Source organism: Fundulus heteroclitus, chromosome 15 (genome assembly GCF_011125445.2).
Source record: "Fundulus heteroclitus isolate FHET01 chromosome 15, MU-UCD_Fhet_4.1, whole genome shotgun sequence".
Lineage (NCBI taxonomy): Eukaryota > Metazoa > Chordata > Actinopteri > Cyprinodontiformes > Fundulidae > Fundulus > Fundulus heteroclitus.
This window is the reverse complement of record NC_046375.1, coordinates 31,310,694-31,332,813: the sequence shown is the minus strand read 5'-3', so window position 1 is coordinate 31,332,813 and position 22,120 is coordinate 31,310,694. Positions and strand designations below refer to the sequence as shown.

General features: G+C 42.2%; 1 protein-coding gene across 2 annotated transcripts in view; it reads right to left on the bottom strand.

The window, feature by feature from the left end:
- The window catches only part of mdn1 (midasin AAA ATPase 1), a 98,482-nt gene that overhangs the window by 71,087 nt on the left and 5,275 nt on the right, over positions 1–22,120 (bottom strand). For both annotated transcript variants that reach the window (XM_012853983.3, XM_021311403.2), the window contains exons 4-23: positions 21,991–22,098; positions 21,580–21,772; positions 21,299–21,508; positions 20,924–21,055; positions 20,705–20,808; positions 19,126–19,240; positions 18,797–18,981; positions 15,353–15,434; positions 15,168–15,263; positions 14,909–15,021; positions 14,307–14,461; positions 14,144–14,204; positions 11,354–11,565; positions 11,160–11,263; positions 10,926–11,070; positions 9,305–9,401; positions 7,736–7,849; positions 7,264–7,411; positions 7,065–7,172; positions 6,656–6,807 (exon numbers count right to left, since the gene is read on the bottom strand). In XM_012853983.3, coding sequence (XP_012709437.2) covers positions 6,656–6,807; positions 7,065–7,172; positions 7,264–7,411; positions 7,736–7,849; positions 9,305–9,401; positions 10,926–11,070; positions 11,160–11,263; positions 11,354–11,565; positions 14,144–14,204; positions 14,307–14,461; positions 14,909–15,021; positions 15,168–15,263; positions 15,353–15,434; positions 18,797–18,981; positions 19,126–19,240; positions 20,705–20,808; positions 20,924–21,055; positions 21,299–21,508; positions 21,580–21,772; positions 21,991–22,098 — 2,634 coding nt within the window. The remainder of the gene's footprint in view (positions 1–6,655; positions 6,808–7,064; positions 7,173–7,263; positions 7,412–7,735; positions 7,850–9,304; positions 9,402–10,925; positions 11,071–11,159; positions 11,264–11,353; positions 11,566–14,143; positions 14,205–14,306; positions 14,462–14,908; positions 15,022–15,167; positions 15,264–15,352; positions 15,435–18,796; positions 18,982–19,125; positions 19,241–20,704; positions 20,809–20,923; positions 21,056–21,298; positions 21,509–21,579; positions 21,773–21,990; positions 22,099–22,120) is intronic.

Sequence of the window (22,120 nt, the reverse complement as noted above, 5' to 3'; positions counted from 1 at the left end):
CCATTAAATTCTATTATTAAATTACATTTCATATTATTATCGTCGGTAAACTCGTTCGTTTCACCATATCCCTGTAATACCGCGTTTCCCCACTACATGGCGCTCATTGACCTTTTTGGCCTGTGGGATATTACTCCCTTCTTCTCTTTAGCTTTGTGCTGTGAGCCCCTCTGTAAAAATGAGCTTATTAAAGCAAAGAAAAGCGGACAGTGAGTGCCGAGTGTTTAATGCAGAGTGGACAACGAAATATTTTTTTACCGAAGTCCGATCAAAGGCTGTGTGTCTGATATGCCAAGAAACTGTTGCGGTTTACAAAGAGTACAATATCAGCTGCCACTTTGCTACAAAGCATGCTAACTATCTAGCAAGCAGTCAACGCATGAACAGATTACTATTATGTAGAACAGATTACTAGATCAATGTGTGCTTCTGTGCTTTTTTGTTTCTCTTGTTGTGTCTCTGTTCTGTCTTCTGTAACCCCAGTCGGTCGAGGCAGATGACCGTTCATACTGAGCCCGGTCCTGCCGGAGGTTTTTTTTCCCGTTAATGGGTGGTTTTTCTTCCCACTGTCGCTTCATGCTTGCTCAGTATGAGGGATTGCAGCAAAGCCATGTACAATGCAGATGACTCTTCCTGTGGCTCTACGGTTCCCCAGGAGTGAATGCTGCTTGTCGGGACTTTGATGCAATCAACTGGTTTCCTTATATAGGACATTTTTGACCAATCTGTATAATCTGACCCAATCTGTATAATATGATTGAACTTGACTTTGTAAAGTGCCTTGAGATGACATGTTTCATGATTTGGCGCTATATAAATAAAATTGAATTGAATTGAATTGAACGCAAGAGCGAGCAGCCACGGCCCAGAGGTTGGCGGCTAATTTACAGGCTCAGCAACATCTTGTTCCCCGACAAACTGCGATTCAAGAGTCATCCACCAAAGCAAGCTTTTTGCTGTCATTCAAAGTAGCCAAAGCTAGCAAGCCTTTCTCCGAAGGCGAGTTTTTTAAAAAGAATGCATGGTAGAGGTGGCAGATATTTTGTGTCCTGAGAGCCAAGGCAAGTTTGAAAAGATCGGTTTATCACGCATGACTGTGACTCGCAGTGTCCTTTAAGCTATATTGCACTGGATGAAAGCAATGATGTGAAAGACACTGCTCAACTCTTAATTTTTATCCGTGGGATTAATGACAATTTTGAAATAACGGAAGAGTTTTTGGCCAAGGAGTCTCTGAAGGGAACGACGCGTGGAGCGGATCTGTACAACCATGTGTCAGCTGCCATTGAAAGACGTAAGCTACCTTGGAGTAAACTGGCCAATGTCACAACGGATTTGACTGGAAGACATGTTGGGCTGCTGAAAAGAATCCAGGATAAAGTGAAAGAGGAAAACCCTGACCAGGATGTTATCTTCCTACATTGCATCATCCATCAGGAATCACTGTGTAAGTCTATATTGCAGCTTGATCACGTCATGAAACCAGTGGTAAAACCAGTCAACTTAATACCCGCAAAGGGACTTCACCATCGTCAGTTCATTGCGTTCCTGGAAAAAACTAATGCGGATCATCACGACTTGCTGTCCACTCTCGTGTCCGCTGGTTTCAGTCTGATTTATTAATTAGTCCTAGGCCAATTAATAACTACAGTTCTTTTGAACATTTAACCCTCAGTTTCCCTCATCCAAACTGCAAAGCAATAAAACCTCTTCTGTTTGTTGTTTTGTATCGTCCACCAGGCCCTTACACTCAGTTTTTGGATGAGTTGTCAGATTTCTTATCTGATTTGGTGTTAAATACTGATAAGGCTATTATAGTGGGTGATTTTAACATCCATGTTGACACAGAATGTGATAACCTTAGAGTAGCCTTTAAAACTATCCTAGATTCAATTGGTTTTGCTCAAAATGTGCATAAACCGACGCACTCTTGGCTCCATACTTTAGACCTTGTGCTGACATATGGCATTGATTGTGAAGAATTAACTTACAACCCTGTCCTATCTGATTATTTTTTTTAATAACATTTCAGTTTAATCTAACTGAGTTCTCCACCCCCAAAAGAGGGTTCCATTATAGTAGATCTTTATCGGATAATGCTGTATCAAAACTTAAAGAGTCTGTCCCCTTTTTAATATCCTCCGTATTGCAGAAATGCCCTGTAGATGGCAGCAATGTTGTTTCTTCCAATTCACAAATAGATGTCTTTGTAAATGGTATGACTTCGTCATTGCGTTCTGCATTAGACAATGTAGCTCCCTTGAAAAAGAAGGTGATTATTCACAGGAAGCTGGCTCCTTGGTTTAATTCAGAGCTGCGTTCCTTGAAGCACAATGTTAGGAAATTGGAGAGAAAATGGCGCTCTACACACCAAGAGGAATCCTACCTAATCTGGAAGAACAGTCTATTGTTGTATAACAAGACCCTTCGCAGAGTTAGAGCAGCATATTTTTCATCATTAATTGAGGAGAATAAGAATAATCCTAGATTTCTCTTCAGTACAGTTGCCAAACTTACCCAGAGCCACAGCTCTGTTGATCCATCCATTCCCTTAGCTCTTAGCAGTAATGATTTTATGGGATTCTTCATAAATAAAATTGATTCCATTAAAAATAAAATAATTGGCATCCTCCCAAACATGATTACCTCGTCCTCAGTAAGTGAGGCAGCATTGGAGGAATCCTTAGAACCTGCGCAGTGTCTGAACTGTTTAAAAGCAGTAGAGCTTTCTGAGCTATCTAAAATTTTAGCTTCATCTAAACCTTCTACCTGTATGTTAGACCCAATCCCAACCAAGTTGTTTAAGGAGGTATTCCCTCTGATCAGTGGTCCTATTTTAGACATGATTAATCTATCCTTGGTAAATGGATATGTACCACAGGCTTTTAAAGTAGCTGTTATTAAACCTTTACTTAAGAAACCATCTCTTGATCAAGATGAGTTAGTAAATTACAGACCTATATCTAATCTTCTTTTCTTATCTAAAATTCTTGAGAAAGTAGTTGCTAATCAACTATGTGAACATTTACAAAGTAATGACCTACTTGAGGAGTTTCAGTCAGGCTTCAGAGCTCATCATAGCACTGAAACATCTCTAGTGAAGGTCACCAATGATATTCTCATGGCCTCAGATAATGGACTTGTGTCTATACTTGTCCTGTTAGATCTCAGTGCTGCATTTGATACAGTTGATAACAATATTCTCCTACAAAGACTTGAGCATACTGTAGGGATTAAGGGAAAAGCATTAGGCTGGTTTAAATCTTATCTGTCGGACAGATTCCAGTTTGTTCATGTTAATAATAAATCTTCCTCAAACTCTAGGGTCACTTGTGGAGTACCACAGGGTTCAGTCCTTGGACCAATTCTATTTACTATATATATGCTTCCGATTGGCAAAATTATCAGACAGCATGGGATTAATTTCCACTGTTATGCTGATGACACTCAGCTATATTTATCCATAAATCCTGATGAATCCAATCAGTTACTTCGACTGCAGTCATGTCTTGATGACATCAAAAGCTGGATGACTTTAAATTTCCTGCATTTAAATTCTGACAAGACAGAAGTTGTAATCTTTGGGCCAGAGTCTTCAAAAAATAAAGTTCTTAATCAATCCCTTAATCTGGATGGCATTAACTTGGCCTCTGGTAATAAAGTTAAAAATCTTGGTGTTGTTTTCGACCAAGACATGTCATTTAAATCCCATATTAAACAGGTTTCCAGAGTTTCCTTTTTTCACCTCCGGAATATCGCCAAAATTAGAAACATTCTGTCCAGGAGTGATGCTGAAAAACTAGTCCATGCATTTGTTACTTCAAGGCTGGACTATTGTAATTCTTTACTATCAGGAAGTCCACAAAATGCAGTTCAAAGTCTTCAGCTGATTCAAAATGCTGCGGCAAGAGTTCTGATGAAAATCAACAAGAGGGATCATATTTCTCCAATTTTAGCTTCCCTTCATTGGCTTCCTGTTAAATCAAGAATAGAATTTAAAATTCTCCTTCTAATGTATAAAGCCCTTAATAATCAAGCTCCATCATATATCAGAGCTCTGATTACCCCGTATGTTCCTAACAGAGCACTTCGCTCTCAGACTGCAGGTCTGCTGGTGGTTCCTAGAGTCTCTAAAAGTAGAATGGGAGGCAGATCCTTTAGCTATCAGGCTCCTCTCCTGTGGAACCAACTCCCAGTTTTGGTCCGTGAGGCAGACACCCTATCTATTTTTAAGACTAATGTTAAAACTTTCCTTTTTGACAAAGCTTATAGTTAGAGTGGCTCATACCCTGAGCTATCTCTATAGTTGTGCTGTGATAGGCCTAGGCTGCTGGAGGACATCAGGGTCTAATTTTCTCACTCTACTGATTTCTACTGTTCTTCAGTCTACTGTTCTCCAGTTTTGCATTGTATTACATTGAAATGACTGTCGTCATTTCAGCTTTTAACTTTTTGCTCTCTCTCTTTTTCTTCATAGTAGGTACACCTGGTCTGGCGTTCTGTTAACTGTGACATCATCCAGAGAAGACGGCTCACCCGCTACTACCATCTAATGTAGAACAGATTACTAGATCAATGTGTGCTTCTGTGCTTTTTTGTCTCTCTTGTTGTGTCTCTGCTCTGTCTTCTGTAACCCCAGTCGGTCGAGGCAGATGACAGTTCATACTGAGCCCGGTTCTGCCGGAGGTTTTTCCTTCCCGCTAATGGGTGGTTTTTCTTCCCACTGTCGCTTCATGCTTGCTCAGTATGAGGGATTGCAGCAAAGCCATGTACAATGCAGACGACTCTCCCTGTGGCTCTACGGTTCCCCAGGAGTGAATGCTGCTTGTCGGGACTTTGATGCAATCAACTGGTTTCCTTATATAGGACATTTTTGACCAATCTGTATAATCTGACCCAATATGTATAATATGATTGAACTTGATTTTGTAAAGTGCCTTGAGATGACATGTTTCATGATTTGGCGCTATATAAATAAAATTGAATTGAATTGAATTGGTTAAGTTTGGGCAAAGTGTTTCAACGAGTGTGGGACCTGCAAGATGAGATCAGCGAGTTTTTGGAGTTAGTGGGGAAATCCACCGAATTTCCTGAGCTAAGCGACAAGAACTGGCTTAGCTGTGGACATATTTTCGTACTTGAATGAGCTGAATGTTAAACTACAGGGGAAAGATCAGTTTGTGCACGACATGTACAAGCCTTCAAATCTAAGATAACTTTGTTCTCCAGACAAATTGCAAACAATTCTTTTGTTCATTTCTCCACACTTGCCACACAGAAAGACGCGACGCGAAACGCAAAGAAATACAGCCAATCAATTGACGACCTGCACGGACAATTTAGCCGTCAGTTCTCTGATTTTGACAACATTGAAACGTCACTTCAGCTGGTGTCCTGTCCCCTGTCACAAGACCCCGAAAAGGCACCACAAGAGGTGCAATTGGAACAGATCGATCTTCAGTCAAACTCCCTCCTAAAGGAGAAGTTCAACTCTCTAAAACTGAATGACTTTTATGCTGCACTCAACAAAGCCATGTTCCCAAACCTCCGGAAGACGGCACAGAAGATGCTAACTTTGTTTGGCTCGACCTACGTCTGTGAGGAGACATTCAGCGTCATGAACATCAACAAATCCAGTCACCGATCCAGGTTAACCGACCAGCATCTCGGAGCTATCCTGAGAATTGCCACAACCAAACTCACTCCAGACTTTGATGCATTGGCCAAAAAGGGAGATCAACAACACTGTTCCCACTGAAACTGTGAGTTTCTCTGCTGTTATTCTGTGATAATCAAATGTAAATAATTCAAGTAAATCAAATGTATACTGTGAATTTCTCTACTGTGTTTATTCTTAATCAAATGAAATTAACGCATTTGAAAAAAAAAAAAAAAAAAAAAAAAAAAAAACTGTACTGTGTATGTTACATGTTTGTAGGCCAAATCCTCTCACGTAATGGCTTTTACATGTAATTTATATTATTTCACACAAACACTCCATCCATGTGTTCCCGGTCCGGCCACCCTGTCAAATCTTAGAACCCAATGTGGCCCTCCTGGCAAAAAGTTTGCTCACCCCTGAGTTAGAGTAATGCAAACAAGTCCATTTTACCAAGGAGCATTTTCTGAATGTTAGTGGGGGGGGGGGTTGGAGAGGGGACGTGAGCATATATGTATAGTTCCTACCCAGAGTGGATTGGAGAGAATCTACAATAAAGTCCATCCAGTTTAGACCACCCAGTTTGTTTTTAAAGGACCACTGAGTTTGTATGTAGTATTATCAGGCCACCCCCAAACAGAACAATTCAAATACATCATGACAAGCCCAAGACACCAATGTTCATGATGAGTGGATGTAAACTTCTGAGTGGACAGCAGTAAGAGTTCAAACGAAATGAAAACTCAGTATCACAAATGACACAGATCCACACACTGCTTTATCTGTTCAACCATTGCTAGATCAACGTGTGCCACTCAAACGCTCGTATTAATATCTTGTTCCTCATGGCCTCATTCAGACCAGCCTGTGAAAGTGACAGAGAGCCAAAGTAAGAGCAAAGCTGGAGGGTTCATCTGAGGTAACCCCAGTTTCTGTTCTATTGATTTTCAGTGACATTTGGGAACAGTGAGTCAGGCTGGGTCAGAGCCATCCTACCCTGCAGACACCACTCTGGCAAGGTCCCGCAGGTTGAGTTTAACGGAAGCACTGAGGATGTAGCTGGGATCCAGGGCTGGTTCCATTTCCCCTCGCGGCACCCAGTAGCCCTCTATTTCCACACAGGTCCGGCCTGGTGGAGCTGGGATTGGCTGCAGGAAAAAACACACCGACACTAATACAACATTTACAATCTCAAACTTACTGTACTGCCAATTCAGAAACCTTTACACTGATCAGTACTTCAGCAGAGAACGACCACTGATTTGGTTATATAAACATAAAACAAGTCAGTTCAAACATCAATTATGTCTAGATTTATCAGGAAGGAATTATACACTTTTACACCAGTATATAAATCAGGGTTTATTAAATATAAACATCCTTTAGTTTATGGTTAGAGTCTTACTTGTTTCAGACACTTGGTGTTCCCCAGTAGAACGTGCTGACACACCAGTTTCTGGACCAGAGGGTGGGAGCTCCGGTCGAGCTGCGTCAGGAAGCTCATACAGAAGCCCTGATCAAGATGTGGACGGAATGTCACAACATATGAAGAAAAGTCCCCAGACATTCCACAAAATGCCCCCACGTCATGTCGGGCTTCTTACCTCATACAGTGAGCGCTGGACACTGTGGCAGGGGTTGGCTGCTGCATAGCTCAAAGCCCTGCACAGAGTGCGGAGGCTGTAGTGAGGCCTGTGGCCGGTCCCGTCCACCAGGTGGGACGAGGCCTCCTTCCGCGCTGCTAGATAGAAACTTCAAACACAACCACAATAAGTTTAATGCAAACAGCTGCTGGGGAAATCTATTAATTTGCTTCGAGTGTTTGAGTTTTTTTTTTTTTTTTTTTTTTACAACTTTGTAAAAAAGTAACATAGGTCGTTTATTGGTTCCTTTAGGTTTTGAAGGCTGCCAGTCAATTGCCAATTGTGGAGGGGCCCAATAGAGAAAATCTGTCTGAAATGCATCAGACAGAACTGTTGACTGATTGATGCAAAATGTGGGTTAAAACACTCCCGATAATCTCCTCTGTAGAGACATTCAAAGAAAGGAGTAATGTAAGGACGGATTAAGGCTGACCTTATGATGCCACTGATGACACTTTTCTGTGGGTTCAAGCATTTGAGGTAGTGTGAGACAAGAATCCTCAGGTCTCCCTCGTTCTCCAGCTCATGCACATACACCTCAGTAAATCTGGAAGATTCACAGACAGACAGACAGACAGACAGACAGACGGTTTTACCTTTTAACCACACAGCTTTTCTAATAGCAGATATGTTGTTTGTCCTTGAAGCATTTGAAGTTCAAACAGTTTGAAATGATAAGGTCATAAACTAGCCTTAAAGCAGAATTTGCTGAGCACAAGTTGGAAAAATTACAAACTTGAAATTGTGTAGGCAATACATGCCATGAGGAGACATATACTTTTTAAACCCTTCCTTTTCACATTCAAACCATTCAGCTGTGGTCTATATAAAGTGAAGCGGCAATGCTTTGGTCTGAATTCCTCGTTATTGTTGGTCCGTAGCCCCCGTTTCACCTCTGTTCTGAGGTGCGTCTGAGAGCAACTCGTTTTGGTGCCTTCTCTTTAAATGCAAATGATGCACTGCCATACATAGAAATCTAGCCACCTTACATGGTCACTGAACTCTGCTGAACTGAGTAAAGGCTGAAACATACCAAAACATCCGACCCATCGCATCGGAAGGTTCGGTGTGTAAACTACAATCAGCACCATCATCTGGTCCGTTCACTGATGCAACACATCCTGTATTGCAATTTAATTCTAACATATTCTGTACATATAATATGTCTTTTTGGTGTGTGTGTGTGTGTGTGTGTGTGTGGGGGGGGGGGGGGGGTAGGGGTGCTGTTACATTCCTGATGAATGACAAATCCTTCTATTTATGTTTCTCTTGTCTTCTGCGTTCTGCTTGGAGCCTTGCAACAAACATTTTCTCAAACATGCATTGTGAATGTACAGTTCAATGACAGGACAGACAACCATGCCCAGACTCACACCGGAGGATTACCTGGAGACTGATTAACAGTTCTGTTTTTATACTGTGTGAGGAAGCCTCTAGGAAGGTAGTAAGTCATAAATGTGATTTTAAGAACATGTTATTTGCCTGTGCTGGCACACAAACAAATTTACTGCTATCAGTTAAATAAATCAATAAACCCGTGTTCACTTAAACCATTCTATTTGTTTTCTTCTTACACTGCTTTACTCTATATTAGACCACTACTCTGACTAAAAATGCTTTACAGTTTCTGGAAGATTGAGGCGCATGGCCTCCTAATCCCACTTCCAGGTGAATCACTATGACTCTGTGAATACATCCACCAAATGCATAATGATGTTTTAAAGTTTATAAAACATCGTTCACATCAACTGCTACAATGTTTTTAGGATAGGAGTCATTTTAGGAGGCAGAAGTCCACTTTGATCTTGGTCCATCTTGGACTAGCCGTTAGCTTCAGCCTCCATCCTCAAATGATCTGGATTTAGACAAGAAATTCATCTACTGCAGGGAAGATATTGTGTTTAACCACTTAACAGAGTCTCCCCACATTAATGGGAAATTCATTCATATTTCTAAAGCGCAGAGAAACAAATACTTTGTCTTTACCTTAGCACAATCTTACCTGTTCCTCAGACCAAGAGGAAGGTTCCTTTTGCCAACATCAGTAGCTGGGTTCATACATGCAAAGAGACGGAAGTCTGGGTGGCGAACCAGCGGCTCTGTAATACATAAACATAAGGTTAGGGACCTTTCTGAACAGCATCAACTATGAATACATTTTAGCAAACCTGATAACCTATGGACGGTTTCTTGACTCTGTTCACGCACAGAGCTGTAATTCTTTTCATTGTGATTCAGACAGGTGCAGTTCATTTTAAAGATGCAGTTTAAGCGCGTATTCAGAATCCGGTATCCGCGTATCCGGAGCAGGAAAACCGGCAACTGGTAGTTGGGGTGGGGGGGTGGGGTGAGGGGAGCTGAGATGTGTTGCTATGGGCATGTTTACCTGCTGAAGGTAATTGCTGAGAGACAATTAGGAAATAACTTTTTGTTTCTCTGATTAATAACAGATTTATTAGAAGCTGGTACATGAAATCAGAGTTTAGTCCATGAATCTACCTGGATGGTCTCTGCTTCAGAAACATTTCAGGTTGTGTGTAGAGGTTTGACCGATCTGAGGGTCTCTTTCTTTCTCTGGCCTCAGACTGAGCCACCGATGCACCTGAAAATCCTCAGGATCTTGTTGTGGATGTATGTAACTGTATTGCAATTTAATTCTAATTATGTACTAATTTTATTTCCATTACTTTTGTTATGATGGTTGTGCTATTGCAACCAATTTTCTTTTTTTCTCTCACTTTTTTTTTTTTAAGATTGGGGGTGCGTCAACCCGGTTGCACGGTGTTGAGGAAAATAAATGTTAGTTGGGGTTGCTGAGGAACGCAGAGGTGTTGACTGTCTCTCCCTGTTGCTGGGTAGAATAACACATGAAGTTTTATTGCGAGGGGGGGGGGGGGGGGGGGGTAGGTCAGAAAAAAGAGTTTCTTTGTTCGAACAGATGGGCCCAACCACCCTCCTCCTGAGCTTAGCAGGAGGAGCACTAAGCTTATGAAAAGGATGTTTTTTCCAAAACTTAGATCAGACAAAAGCTGCAATACCAAGGGAATGGACGTAGATACACTGGTAATGTAAACTTTTGTCTCCATTCGGAATTCCTAATGAATTAAATATGCATATCACGATGTTTTACCTCTGATCAATGCTTTTCTCATTTATTGTCAAATCTTAAACCGGGGTAAAAATGGGCCTTCAGAGCGAAGCAGGATTAGGCTAGTACTACTAATTAACAACGGCTAAAAAAGTTTGGGAACAGCTGGTGTAATGGAATAAAATCAAATTTCAGAACCACAACCAGAAGCATCATATTTTTTTCTCTCACCACAGTAAAGGAAGGAGGCTATAGATGCGTCAGCTGCAGTGGTGCAAACTGCTGCTGCTGCTGCATGCCTTCTGATCAGAACGAAACTGATCATATTACACCTGTGCTGGCCTGTCTACAATAGCTTCTTAGTGCTTTATTGTTTGATTCAACTCTTTATTTAACCGTGTCCACTACAGGGGATGTTATACTTTGTGCTGTAGTCCAGCTTAAGTTTGGAGTGGGTGAATGATTTCCAAATAAAGTCCCACTCGTTCTGTGTAACAGTGCTAGATGCCAGCCCTGGGAATAAGGAGAACCTCACCAGTGTCTCCACGATCGAGCAACACCAGAGAGCCAGCACTGCTCTCCAGCAGCCCACTTAGACATTCCAGGGTCTCTGCTGCCGCCAGGTTGATCTCGTCCAGCAGGATCCAGTGGCCCTTCTTCACTGCCTGAGCTAAAGAGCCCTACAGAACCCACACAGATAAGGGCTGTTACTCTGTCAATGTAGGAACGTGTCAATGTAGGAACGTGTGTCTCCTGCGATAAGTCTTACCTCCACAAAAGCAAACACCATGGCTGTTTCACAGGCTCGGATCTGCTGCTGGGTCTGACTCAGTTTTGATGCAAGTGCCTCCCACTGCTCCAATTGAGAGGAATCTGCACAGACAAGTGAAAACGGCAGCATCTCACTGGATTAGTAGTCCACCTTTAAAGTCGACTCAGGCTCTACGCCTTCTGGCGACCTACCTTCTGGTTTTTCTTGTAGCTGCGTACCCAGAGTGGACTTGCAGACATGATCCATGAGTCGAAGCAGGTCCTGCCAGCGCTTCTCCCGAAAGCAGGTCTGCACGTGGCCCAGGAAAGTCAGGTTCTGCTTCCTTGAGTACGTCTGGGAGAACAGTTCTTCAAAAGCCTCCCGCAGAGGCAGCAAGATCTGCCGGTGGTCTACTGGCTTGTAGCTAAAAAAAAAGAGACAATGGTTGCAAAAAAAAAATAAAAAAAAAATTAGAGAACTACATTCTGCAATTCCCAGCCTGCATGTTGTTTTTTTAATATATATTCCATCAGTACAGAGGTCTGAAGTTTAGACGATAGCGGAACCGTGATTCTTTTGCTGTTTGTTAACCATTCTGCAGTAGATGTGTTGTTCTGTTTATTCACTGCATGAGCCAAATCAGGCTCGCCTCTAGCTGTCACTTCTGACTATGGAATAGCTTGGTGTACTCAGGAGGGCATGGTGGACTCCATGGCTGAAGCCCATCACACCATTCAGAGAGCAAGGATCTTTTCACCGACCACAGCTGGACCAGCATAAGACTGAATCCTAATACCAGGAGTTCCTACACTTTTTTCATGGAACAAAATGCCAGTTTTCCTTGTGTTTCCACTGTATTTCTACTGTGGGAAGGCTTTAAAGCTGCAGTAAGGAATTTAGAGAAAACAATGGACTTAGCCTAAACATTTTAAAGGGGAAGTCCGGTCAACAAGGAAAACTCAGGGGATCATTAGCTATACCTAAAACCAATACGTTTGTGGTTATTTAATGAATTTAGCGTTAATCAATAATAAAAAAAAAAAAAAAAAAAAAAAAAAAAAAAAAAAAAAATTGTTGTGTGGATCACTGTGTATGGGGGCGGCCATTACTGCCCAAATATGGGCAGTAATGGCCGCCTGACATCACATCCTGTGACGTGGACAAGGACTTCACCATTGAAATTCGCGAGCGCTATTGTTGAAGCAACAATGCTCATGTGCATGGCAGTTGGATGTAACAATACATCGGGTAAAAGTGGAAAAAACATTTTTTTCTTTTCACCTTTCCGATTCATCATCCACCATGGGCTGTTTTGCTGGATTACCACTGTTAAGAGGGAGGATTTGCCATCGTGCTTCTGGCCAGAGAGAAAACTTGTCGTCTGTAGCCAACATTTGGATAAAGAATGTCTTCAAGATGACATGAGAGCGAGGATTTTCGCTAGGTTTTTCCTTTTTCATGATGTAGAATTTGCAGTAACATTTGTTTTCCCGATCAGAGCGGCGGAGGAATACGACGAACTTGGAAAGAGTGCCCACTTATTTTATACGACTTTGGTCTTATTTTTTCTAAAGTCGCTTGTAAATTTCATGAGTTGCGGGTTGCAGTTTTTTTGGGCTTGTTTCTGAAAGTGAAGTCGATTGTTTGGGGTCTAAACTAAGTGATGCCGAAATATCCCTCCGCCTCATAATGCGCTGCAGCTCATCGTGACAGCAGGAGCAGAGAGTAAACTCAGAATGAGCCGATTTGGCCATATTTTCTGCAGTTTACGGTTGCAATAACTGATGATAACTGCTGAAAGTAGATTAGGCGGTACAGATCACCATTTTGAGCAGAGATTGGTTCTAAAGATGAGTTTTATACTCATCTTATAACATTGCAGAACCCAACCCATAAACCATACTTTAATGCTTATTTGTTGTCTTTGTATGTCTCTAAATGTAAAATTAGTATTCATTTAAATTAAAATGCTTAATACCATGTCTATCTTTGTTTAAGTGGTTAAAAAAATATTTTGGCATGAAAACGGATATTTATTTACAAGGGGACAGATAGGGCATTGGGACTTGCTTTACAGTTGATACCGCACAGTGAAGTCACAAACTGGGAGATGGCAGTACTGTTCTTCACCAAGATGGCGGTCCCCATAAAAAGACCATCAAATGAAAATTACTCTTAATTAAAAAAGCTTATAATTTATAGAACATTATGTAATAATTGTATATTTAAAGTACTTTCAGCAGTTTGAATTCTGATTTTGACCAGACTTCTTCTTTAACAAGCACACTTTCCGGGTCCAGACATTCCTCCTGGCTTTGATAGGGTGTTTCTGACCAGGAACGGCGTATTTCTGTAGATGGTAGCAGGACCACAGGGAGGAGCCAGAGGAGCTTTATTTTTCTCTCAGATTATCTGGCTCATATTTTAGTGATACTGACAGTTTTAAAAGAATATCTAAAAAGTTCATTTGTACATACGTTATCTACTACACCTTTAAGGAACGAAGAAAGGAAGTTGTTAGGAACATAACGTGGAACGCATCCAGAGCCCTGATGACTGTAATTGTACTTGAACAATATTCCATAATATATTGAAACTATGTTGTGATGTTGAAATCAATGACTACTGTACAGAACGCAGTATTTGTTTGCTACTAAAATCTAGGGTTCAGGAATTTACCCTTTGAAAGTATTAATATCTTCAGCCTGGTGGGTGAAGCTTGTCCTGCTGGCATTGGGTCAAACTGGTAAATGATCTGGTTTTAAGGTGGGCCTGATACTTCTTTTTGATCTGTTAATTTATGCGTGTCCTCGTTTGATAAGCTAGCTACACCTGGCAGCTTCGAAAATCTTATTTGGTATTAAGGAATTTTTTTCTTTTTCTGCCTTTGGTTGTTTGTTGTTATGTGGTTGTTTTCCCATCACTTTGCAGACTTGTCATTAAACTTTACTAGCCCTCTGCCCAAATTAGTAAAGTTTAATAACCTTTAATGTGTCACTCACCCGCCTAGAAGGTCAGCTGTATCACTTTGCTGGTTCATGTTCACCACACGCAGCTTGTGTCCTGAGTTTCCAAACAAGCGATATCATCGAGCAGCTTTGACAGGTTAGCATAAAGGAATTTGAACAGAAGGATCTGGAGAGCTTCCAGAGAAGCTGAACCTACCAGTGATTGCGGCTAGGTGTTGTACGGTGGAGGTCTTTCCTGTTCCAGTCTCTCCAACCAGGAGGACAGGCTCTCCCTTGGCCACACACACAGCCAGTTGTTCCAGCAGAATGGCTGAGGGTCTTGTTGCAGCAAACGTCTGGTTCCGGTTTTTACTGGAAACAAACAGAAAATATGCGTAATACATGATGGGTGAAGTCAAACCTTTATCAGCAGTTTATCCAACATCCAGACATTCACAGATGACATCCTGACTGATTAAAGCCCAGCATTAGGAGAATCTATTCACTATAGGATGGGTGGTCATAATGTTTTGGCTGAATGGAGTATGCAATTGGAAAATATTTACTATGTATCCAGGCCAAAGGTTATCACCCATTCATTTTTGCTTTCAGGGAGGATCGATGGGACTATTTGGATGAGTCTGGACAGCTGAACCATTAGATGACTGTGTTTACAACAGAATAGTTTAAAATCAATTTGATGTTTATTCAATCTACCAGCAGGGGTCTACTCGGTTCTATCCGTGGCTGAAAGCTGAACCAGCAACAAGTTGAGGTGCATGGTGTAAATAAGGTGAGTGGTTAGGATGGCCCACTTACACGGTCAGCTGCACGGCCTCGGCCTGCTTTCGAGCCAGGGTTGCTCTGCCCACCGTAGCCTGCAGCTCTGTCAGCGAGATGCCCGGCTGATACAGCTGGCAGAAGTGCTGAGCCTGGGACACAAACACAGAAAAGCAACAGTTCTGACCAAACCAAACTCCTAAGCTTCACCTAAGCTTCATTTCTGGTTTTAGGTTAGTGCTTTTTACAACTACAACTGTTTATTCAACCAAAAAAAACATCTTTCTGAAGCTTAGACCTTCTCCTTGGAGATGTTCAGCTTGCTTCCAATGATCTCAGCCATCTGCAGTCTGCTTGCACGGAGGGACAGCATGGCTGTGAAGCAGTCCAGGGCCTGATGAGATAAAAACAGTGGCACGATCTGTGTTTCACCCCTGATTTGGGGCACAATACTTATGGGAAGCAGGTCAAACACATACTAACCTCAAGAAAGACACGTTGTGCTGTGGCAGATGAAGTGCTGTCAAAGTTCACACTGATCCGCTCACACCATTTCAGCAGGTCTCTAATCAACAAGCGCATGCAGCAACAGAGAAGATGATCACCTTTAGCATCCAACTGCTGGATCATAGTTTAGTAGAGGCATGTTGATAATTATGTTGTTTGATTTATTTCTATTGGCAGAGTTTGAATTAAAAACAATAATTTTATTCTTCGCAATAATCCAGGTAGAAAAATGTATAAAAAGTAGAGTAGGTCAGTCTACTTCACACACGGGGTCAATACTACAGGCAGAAACATAGGGGTGCTAAGGGATCCCCAGTTTCTCCTATTGTTGTAAACCTACACATGGAGGAGGTAGAAAAGAGAACTTTAGCATCATTTTCAGGAAAAACACCAAGCCATTGTTTCAGCTTTGTTGACACCTGGGATAAAATCACATCTCAGGAAGTCCAACATTTCACTGATTACATCACTCTGTGGAAAAATACATAAAGTTCACACAGGAGGATGTAATAGACCAGTTCACGCGTGACGTCACGAGCTACATCCGGTCACGCTGGTAGGCAAAAACAGTACTGTTCTCCCCTACCACCGTGACAAAACGGGTGAATTAGAGCGTATTTTTAGTCCGTTTATTTTTGGAATCTAAACAATGCCTACGACTTGTTGTGCTCCCAGTTGCACACAGAGGCATTCCAAATCGTCGGATGTACGTTTCTTTCGTTTAGCGAAGGACGAAGAAAGAATAAAGAAAGTGATCATTTCAATGAAAAGAATACAGACAATCCAAATCGACTGTGGGAGCCATTATACCACAACAGCATTTGCAGTCTGCACTTCATCTCCGGTAAATACAACTTCAATTTGCACTAGTCATTGTTCTACTTAAATAATTATATAAATAAAAAATAGGATATATATACTTAGGTCAAGATGTAAACGTTAGTTTTGTAATAATATACATACATATACAATGTATGCAAACCCTCTGGCATGAGTCTGTGAAAAGTATTAGTAAGACAAAAACACCAAAATAATCCTTTGTGAACAATGTTTTGTTTAACCTACCGGTGGCGGGTCTTCCTCTTTGCTGAGGCGCTGTCTGTGTCCAACTGCGCTTTCGTATGTTACACAAACATGTGTGAACATGTCCCGATATGAAATAATTGTAGCCGTCAAGTGATTTCATGGCTTTCATGCTCTCTCGTGTGTATTGGCCTGGCGTATTGATAAGGTAGCTGTATATGTCGCCGTACGGAACACTTGGCAAGCATTTCACAGACTCGCTCCGTCCCTTCAGGCTTTTGCTGTGTGGATCTTGCAATCTGATACCATCAATCATCAACTTACTCTTATAATGATCTTGTGATACGTTATCTAAAGAAGAAAAATACGTCCAGAACTCCTCGTGTCCTTTGTTTTTGTCCACTATTGTGTTCGCCTTTTGCCTACCAGTCCGACACGCATGCGTGAAAAACCGGGATCAAAACAATAACAATGAATTGGTTTATATATGGCAGGTTGGGTTTACTGGGCTATGATGTCCCGGTCTTGGATGGAGGACAGTTGGACACTGCCGATTACCGCAAACCCACCCACACGGACCAGTATTTGTGGTTTGACTCCCATCACCCACTGGGGCACATCAGAACTTGGGATCACAGAGCAGACAACGTCCCCACAAACTCAGGAGCCAGGGAGAAGAAACCACATACAAGACAGGCCCTGGAACAATGTAGTTACCCCAACTGGGCTTTCCTCAAAGCAGACAAGAAACCCAAACGGTACTCCAGCCACCAGGTGAAAAGGAGGATCCCAAACCCAGACCAGCAGTCGGCCCATATGTTGCGGGAGTTTCCGAGGTACTGAGACGTTTATTTTCTAACATGACCTCTCAGTGGATTTGAAAGCCCAAAACGCATTGGTGCAAAGACTGGTTCACTTCCAAAGATCTGGTTCCCAATCACTAACAGAGCAACGCTGTGTCTGCTGCTAAGTGCCAGGAGGACTGGGACCACCTCTACATCTGAGAATCAAAGCAGCTACTGGCCAAAAGGAGGGCCCAGCAGAGAAGAGCAACACCATCATGCCAAGATTCTGCAGTTTACTCTCATCTGCAGGCTAGCAGTCACTCTTTCAGGGATGAACATGTTCTCATCCTGAACAAAGGGAATGTTGGTTTGAGAGGAGAATGAAGAGAAACTGGCCGTCGTTAAACAGTCCCCCTCTTACAATGCTGTTAATGCAAGCTTTACTCAACCCCTGGGAAACAACAGGCAGCCATAAGAGCCTAGAACGCAAATAAATAATGCGTTAGTGCCTTAATTATGAGGTTTTAATGAAAAATTAACAACTTGACAGATACGTGTTGTTGTGTAAATAAAAAAGCTGGCACCATAAACCTCAAACACAGATGACCACAGAGCCTTGTGAACTACAGCGTGTCATGTTTAACAGGATGAACTTTAAATGACCTGAAAGAGTATACATGACAATCACAACCACCTAAAACAGTGAAATGATCAGCCGTTAACGAATGAGTGCAGCAGTGATCTGGAGACTGGGTGACTCCATCCCAGCGGAATCAATCATTTATTGACCGCTGCAGCAGCAGAAAGCTAATTAAATCAAGAGAAGCTGAGTTTTGGCTTGTCTGGTAGATTTGCCTGGGGTGACATGATGATTTTATCAGATTTAAAGAGGTTAGAATTTTCTGGCCAAGGCATGAAGTTCATATGTCAAGTCTATATGCTATACGTTTTTTTGTTTGTTTTTTTTTGTGTTTTTTTTAAACTTGTGACGAAGTGAAAGGTCACGACACGGAATAGATGGGACGACCCAGCACTGTTACCCTTCAGATCCACCAAAGGAGGTCGTATCAAAGCCGTACAGGCCTGTGGTGTGGTAGGACAGGGTCACAGGAGGCGTGTGACATAGGGATGTGATGCAGTCCGGTCTGTTGTAAGACGTGCTCATCAGCAGATTCTGATGCAGAGAACATGTTGTAGAAGAGGTACAACAAATTGCTTATATATTCCCCTTACAAAATGATCTGTAGAGGATGGTTCATGGCTTCCTAGTTATTTCAGAACTAAATCTGATGGAAATTATTTATTGAGCAAATGCAGCCTTCTCTTAGGAATTAAAGTCCAACAAAGGACCCATTTAAAACAGCAAACATCTTTAGTTTGTCAGAGGCAGAGTCTGAAATAGTGACAGCTATGTTAATACTCAAACATACTGATCCAAGAAAGATCTTTGGGTTTGTGGGTTTATTTTCCCTCATGATTGGTGTTTGCATGGATGCAGACGGCAAAGGAAAGGGAGGGAGGGCACACGAAGGTACCAAGGCAGAAAACCCCCGGGGAGCCCCTGGTTTACAAGAGTAGGAAGGAGGCAGAAGATGATAGTAAAATGACTCACCTCATTGACAAAGCTCTCCCCTCCAATGATGTGGTTTTGTCCTTGGGCTTATCCTGCTGGTCATCTGTGGCAGTCTGCATGGTGCTGGTGTCCAGCTCAGAGTGTCTCTCACCGGTCAACTGGCAGTAGATGTCCAGCAGACGGTCCGACACCACCATCAGCATGGGGAACCTGTGGACTAGCACCTACAGACAGGAGCAAGGGTTTAGCTGGGGAACAACTTTAGAATCACTGCAATGATACCTAGAGCAGGGTCAGCACATGTGATATACCATCAAAACTACTGTTCTTTCGGACACAGCTGCACAAATGCCACCATCTACACTCACCTTCTTCAGTTCCGCTTGGCTCATGTTGCCCATTTGCAGCTTGGTCCAGTACTTGTCTAGCAATGCTGCATGGGAGTTCTGTGGTTTGTGCCAATTACCTCCACTGTAGTACATCCTGCAAAGCCCAAATAAGACTCACAATTATTCCTGCAGAGGAGCAGACACATTCAGCACTTTTCATTTAAACTAAGACTTGGTGTATAGCAAATGTTCAAGTCGGATTCATGAGAGCCCATGGTTCATACCATTGCTGTCATTTGCATTACATAAAGTCTGTCCAAGAGCTGCATAGATCTCTTTAAATTCTTTTCGGGTCAAATTTTTCAAGCTGTCCAGGTGTCTCTGGTCTCGGTTATATTTTTTGAACAATTACGTTACAGTATCTGCTGCGGAACTGCTAAACAAGGTCATGGAGTTCCCTGTTACCGATTCTACATTTCCGTCATTGTTATTTTTTTTGCCATGGTTTTGTGGTAGAAGCTCAAGGATGTCGATGCTACAAGTGGATAAGTGAAGATGTTTGGCTGTTGGATGTATTAATCCACACAATTCCCCCAGCATTCTACAAAAACTGCTGAACAGGGTGGAGTGGAACACTCTGTGACCTGGAAAGGAGGGGATGGGGGGGTTACAGTGCCTCCTTTAGATTTAAAGAGACGGCACCAAAACGAGTTGCTCTCAGACGCATCTCAGAACAGGTGTAAAAGAGGGGCTGTGGTATTAAGTTATTAATGATGAATTCAGATCACAGCATTGCAGTTCCACTTTATATGCAGCACAACAAAATGACTACAATGTGAAAAGGAAGGCATTAAAAAAAAAAAGCATGACATGCCCCCTCAAAATGCTACAGAGCCTGCACTAAACACTGCGTGCCAAAAGAGGAGCAATCATACATCAAGCATGGAAAGTCTAGCAAATGTACCGGAGGAAGCCATACATGCAGCTGTACAAACCTCCTGGGTACAGGTCCCAACAAACACAAAAACCCACAGGAATGCACACCACCTGGCAGAGTGTGCATGAAGACAGAGCAGGGGCTAGGGGCTTCTGCTAGAATAAGTTAATATAACTTTCACAATCTAGTGGGAACAATGCTGCTGGGACAAGTGAATTTCTCCATTGTGAGATCAATAAAGCTTATCTTATCTTGATAAAGGCTTTCTTACTTGTGGTTTTGCCAAGGACAAATAACAGATTTTCCTAAAACCTTATAATTACCTAAAACCTTATAAATTACATACATACATTTTCCTGAATAAATAGTAATATCATCTTTATTGTCATTGAAACATACATTACAACAAAATTCGTTTTCTGCTTTTAACCCATCACCCTTGGGGAGCAGTGGCCTGCCATGTGCGACGCCCGGGGAGCAATCTGGGGTTAAGGGTCTTGCTCAGGGACCCAGAGTGCAGCCGCTGGGGATCGAACCGGGTACTTGCATCCTTTTCTGAGTGCAAGCGCGCTATCTAGACCTCTTTCCACGGGGTAAGACAGAATAATTATATTCCCTGCGAATCACTGCAAATCTACTTTGAGGCAAACTAAAAAGATTGGATTATAATAATATTCTTACCTTCGGGTCGCAAAGAACTGAAATCCAGGAGCAACATCAATGCAATCTTCCCGTCCTGGAATCATCAGCTTTTTATTCTCCATCAAAGGCAGGAGGACAGATATCTGAAAAACACATTTTGTTTCACTTTTTAGTAGTAAAATAACTTAAATCATTTAATTTTAAAATAAAGATTCAACAAAATCTAAAATGCATCTTCTCAACAGGTCTTGAACTGACCACATCCAAAGGTGCATGGTCAATGTCTTCCAGAAGGATCCAGAGGCCTTTAGAAACAGCTTGTGTAAGGGTTCCTGGCTGCCACACAAACTTTCCTGGTATATCAGTACATCGGTACATCCCAAGCAGCATCTGCAGGAATTAAATACAGATTGCTCATACTATTCCAAGGTGCTGTGCAGTCTGTCTCAGAAGCACCCTCAGAGCTTTACAAAAGAGACAATGTATTACAAGGCTTCAACTGGGGAAGCACAGCTTGAAAATGTTGAAACCTCCACTGTGGTGAACAGTGCAAAAATACCTTTACAACAGTGTAAATGAGGCACAACCTGCATCTTTAATCAATAGTATTTTTTTAACCATTGTTTCTCCCACCTTGCTGTCAGTTTGATCCCCTAGCTGGACCTTGAGAATGTCTGCAGCTTTGGTATGACCTGTTAGGGCTGCCATAAACTCCACCAAAACAGTTTTCCCACAGCCAATCGGACCCTCGAGCAGCACAGATTTGTGGGAAGCCACAGCCAAAGCCAGTCTTCTCAGGTTCTGGCAGGTTGACTCCACCAGCACCAGACTGGTCGGCTCGGCCTAAAATCAAAGGCCAATCAATAAAGACGAGCCAACAAAGAGAGGCGTTTCTACCTGGCAGTATTACACACCTGCTGAGCCTGTCGGGGAACAGTCCTGGGCAGAACTACACCACAGACTGCTACAACACTTTTGGACAGGTCTTCTGATACCACCTGGCCCATGGTGAACCTATGAGCTGCCTCCTGATGCCACATCACTGACTTGTGATTGGTTAACACCAGAGCTTTCTCGGCCTCCATCTGCTGACTTTCCTCGAAAGATCTGAACATGCATCAAAGAAAGAATGAAAGGAAATGCAGAAAGGAAATAAATGGATCTCACAGCTAACACACATTTCCCAGCCCAGCTAAAACAACGGCCATCGTGTGGTTGAACAACTTTAAGGGGTAAAGGAAAACCCAATGCAATCAAGGTAAAAAATAAACAGGCAGCTAGACAAAGTACCCTGACAGTGATGAAGCAGAAACATCTATACATACTTAATCTTCATGTGCAGGATTTCGTCATTTGACAGCACTTTTCTCAGGAAGATGGCTTTCTGATTATCAGTCATGTGGCAGACCAGTGCTAAACACTGGGCAGTGGACCTGTTGGAAAAAACAAAAACAT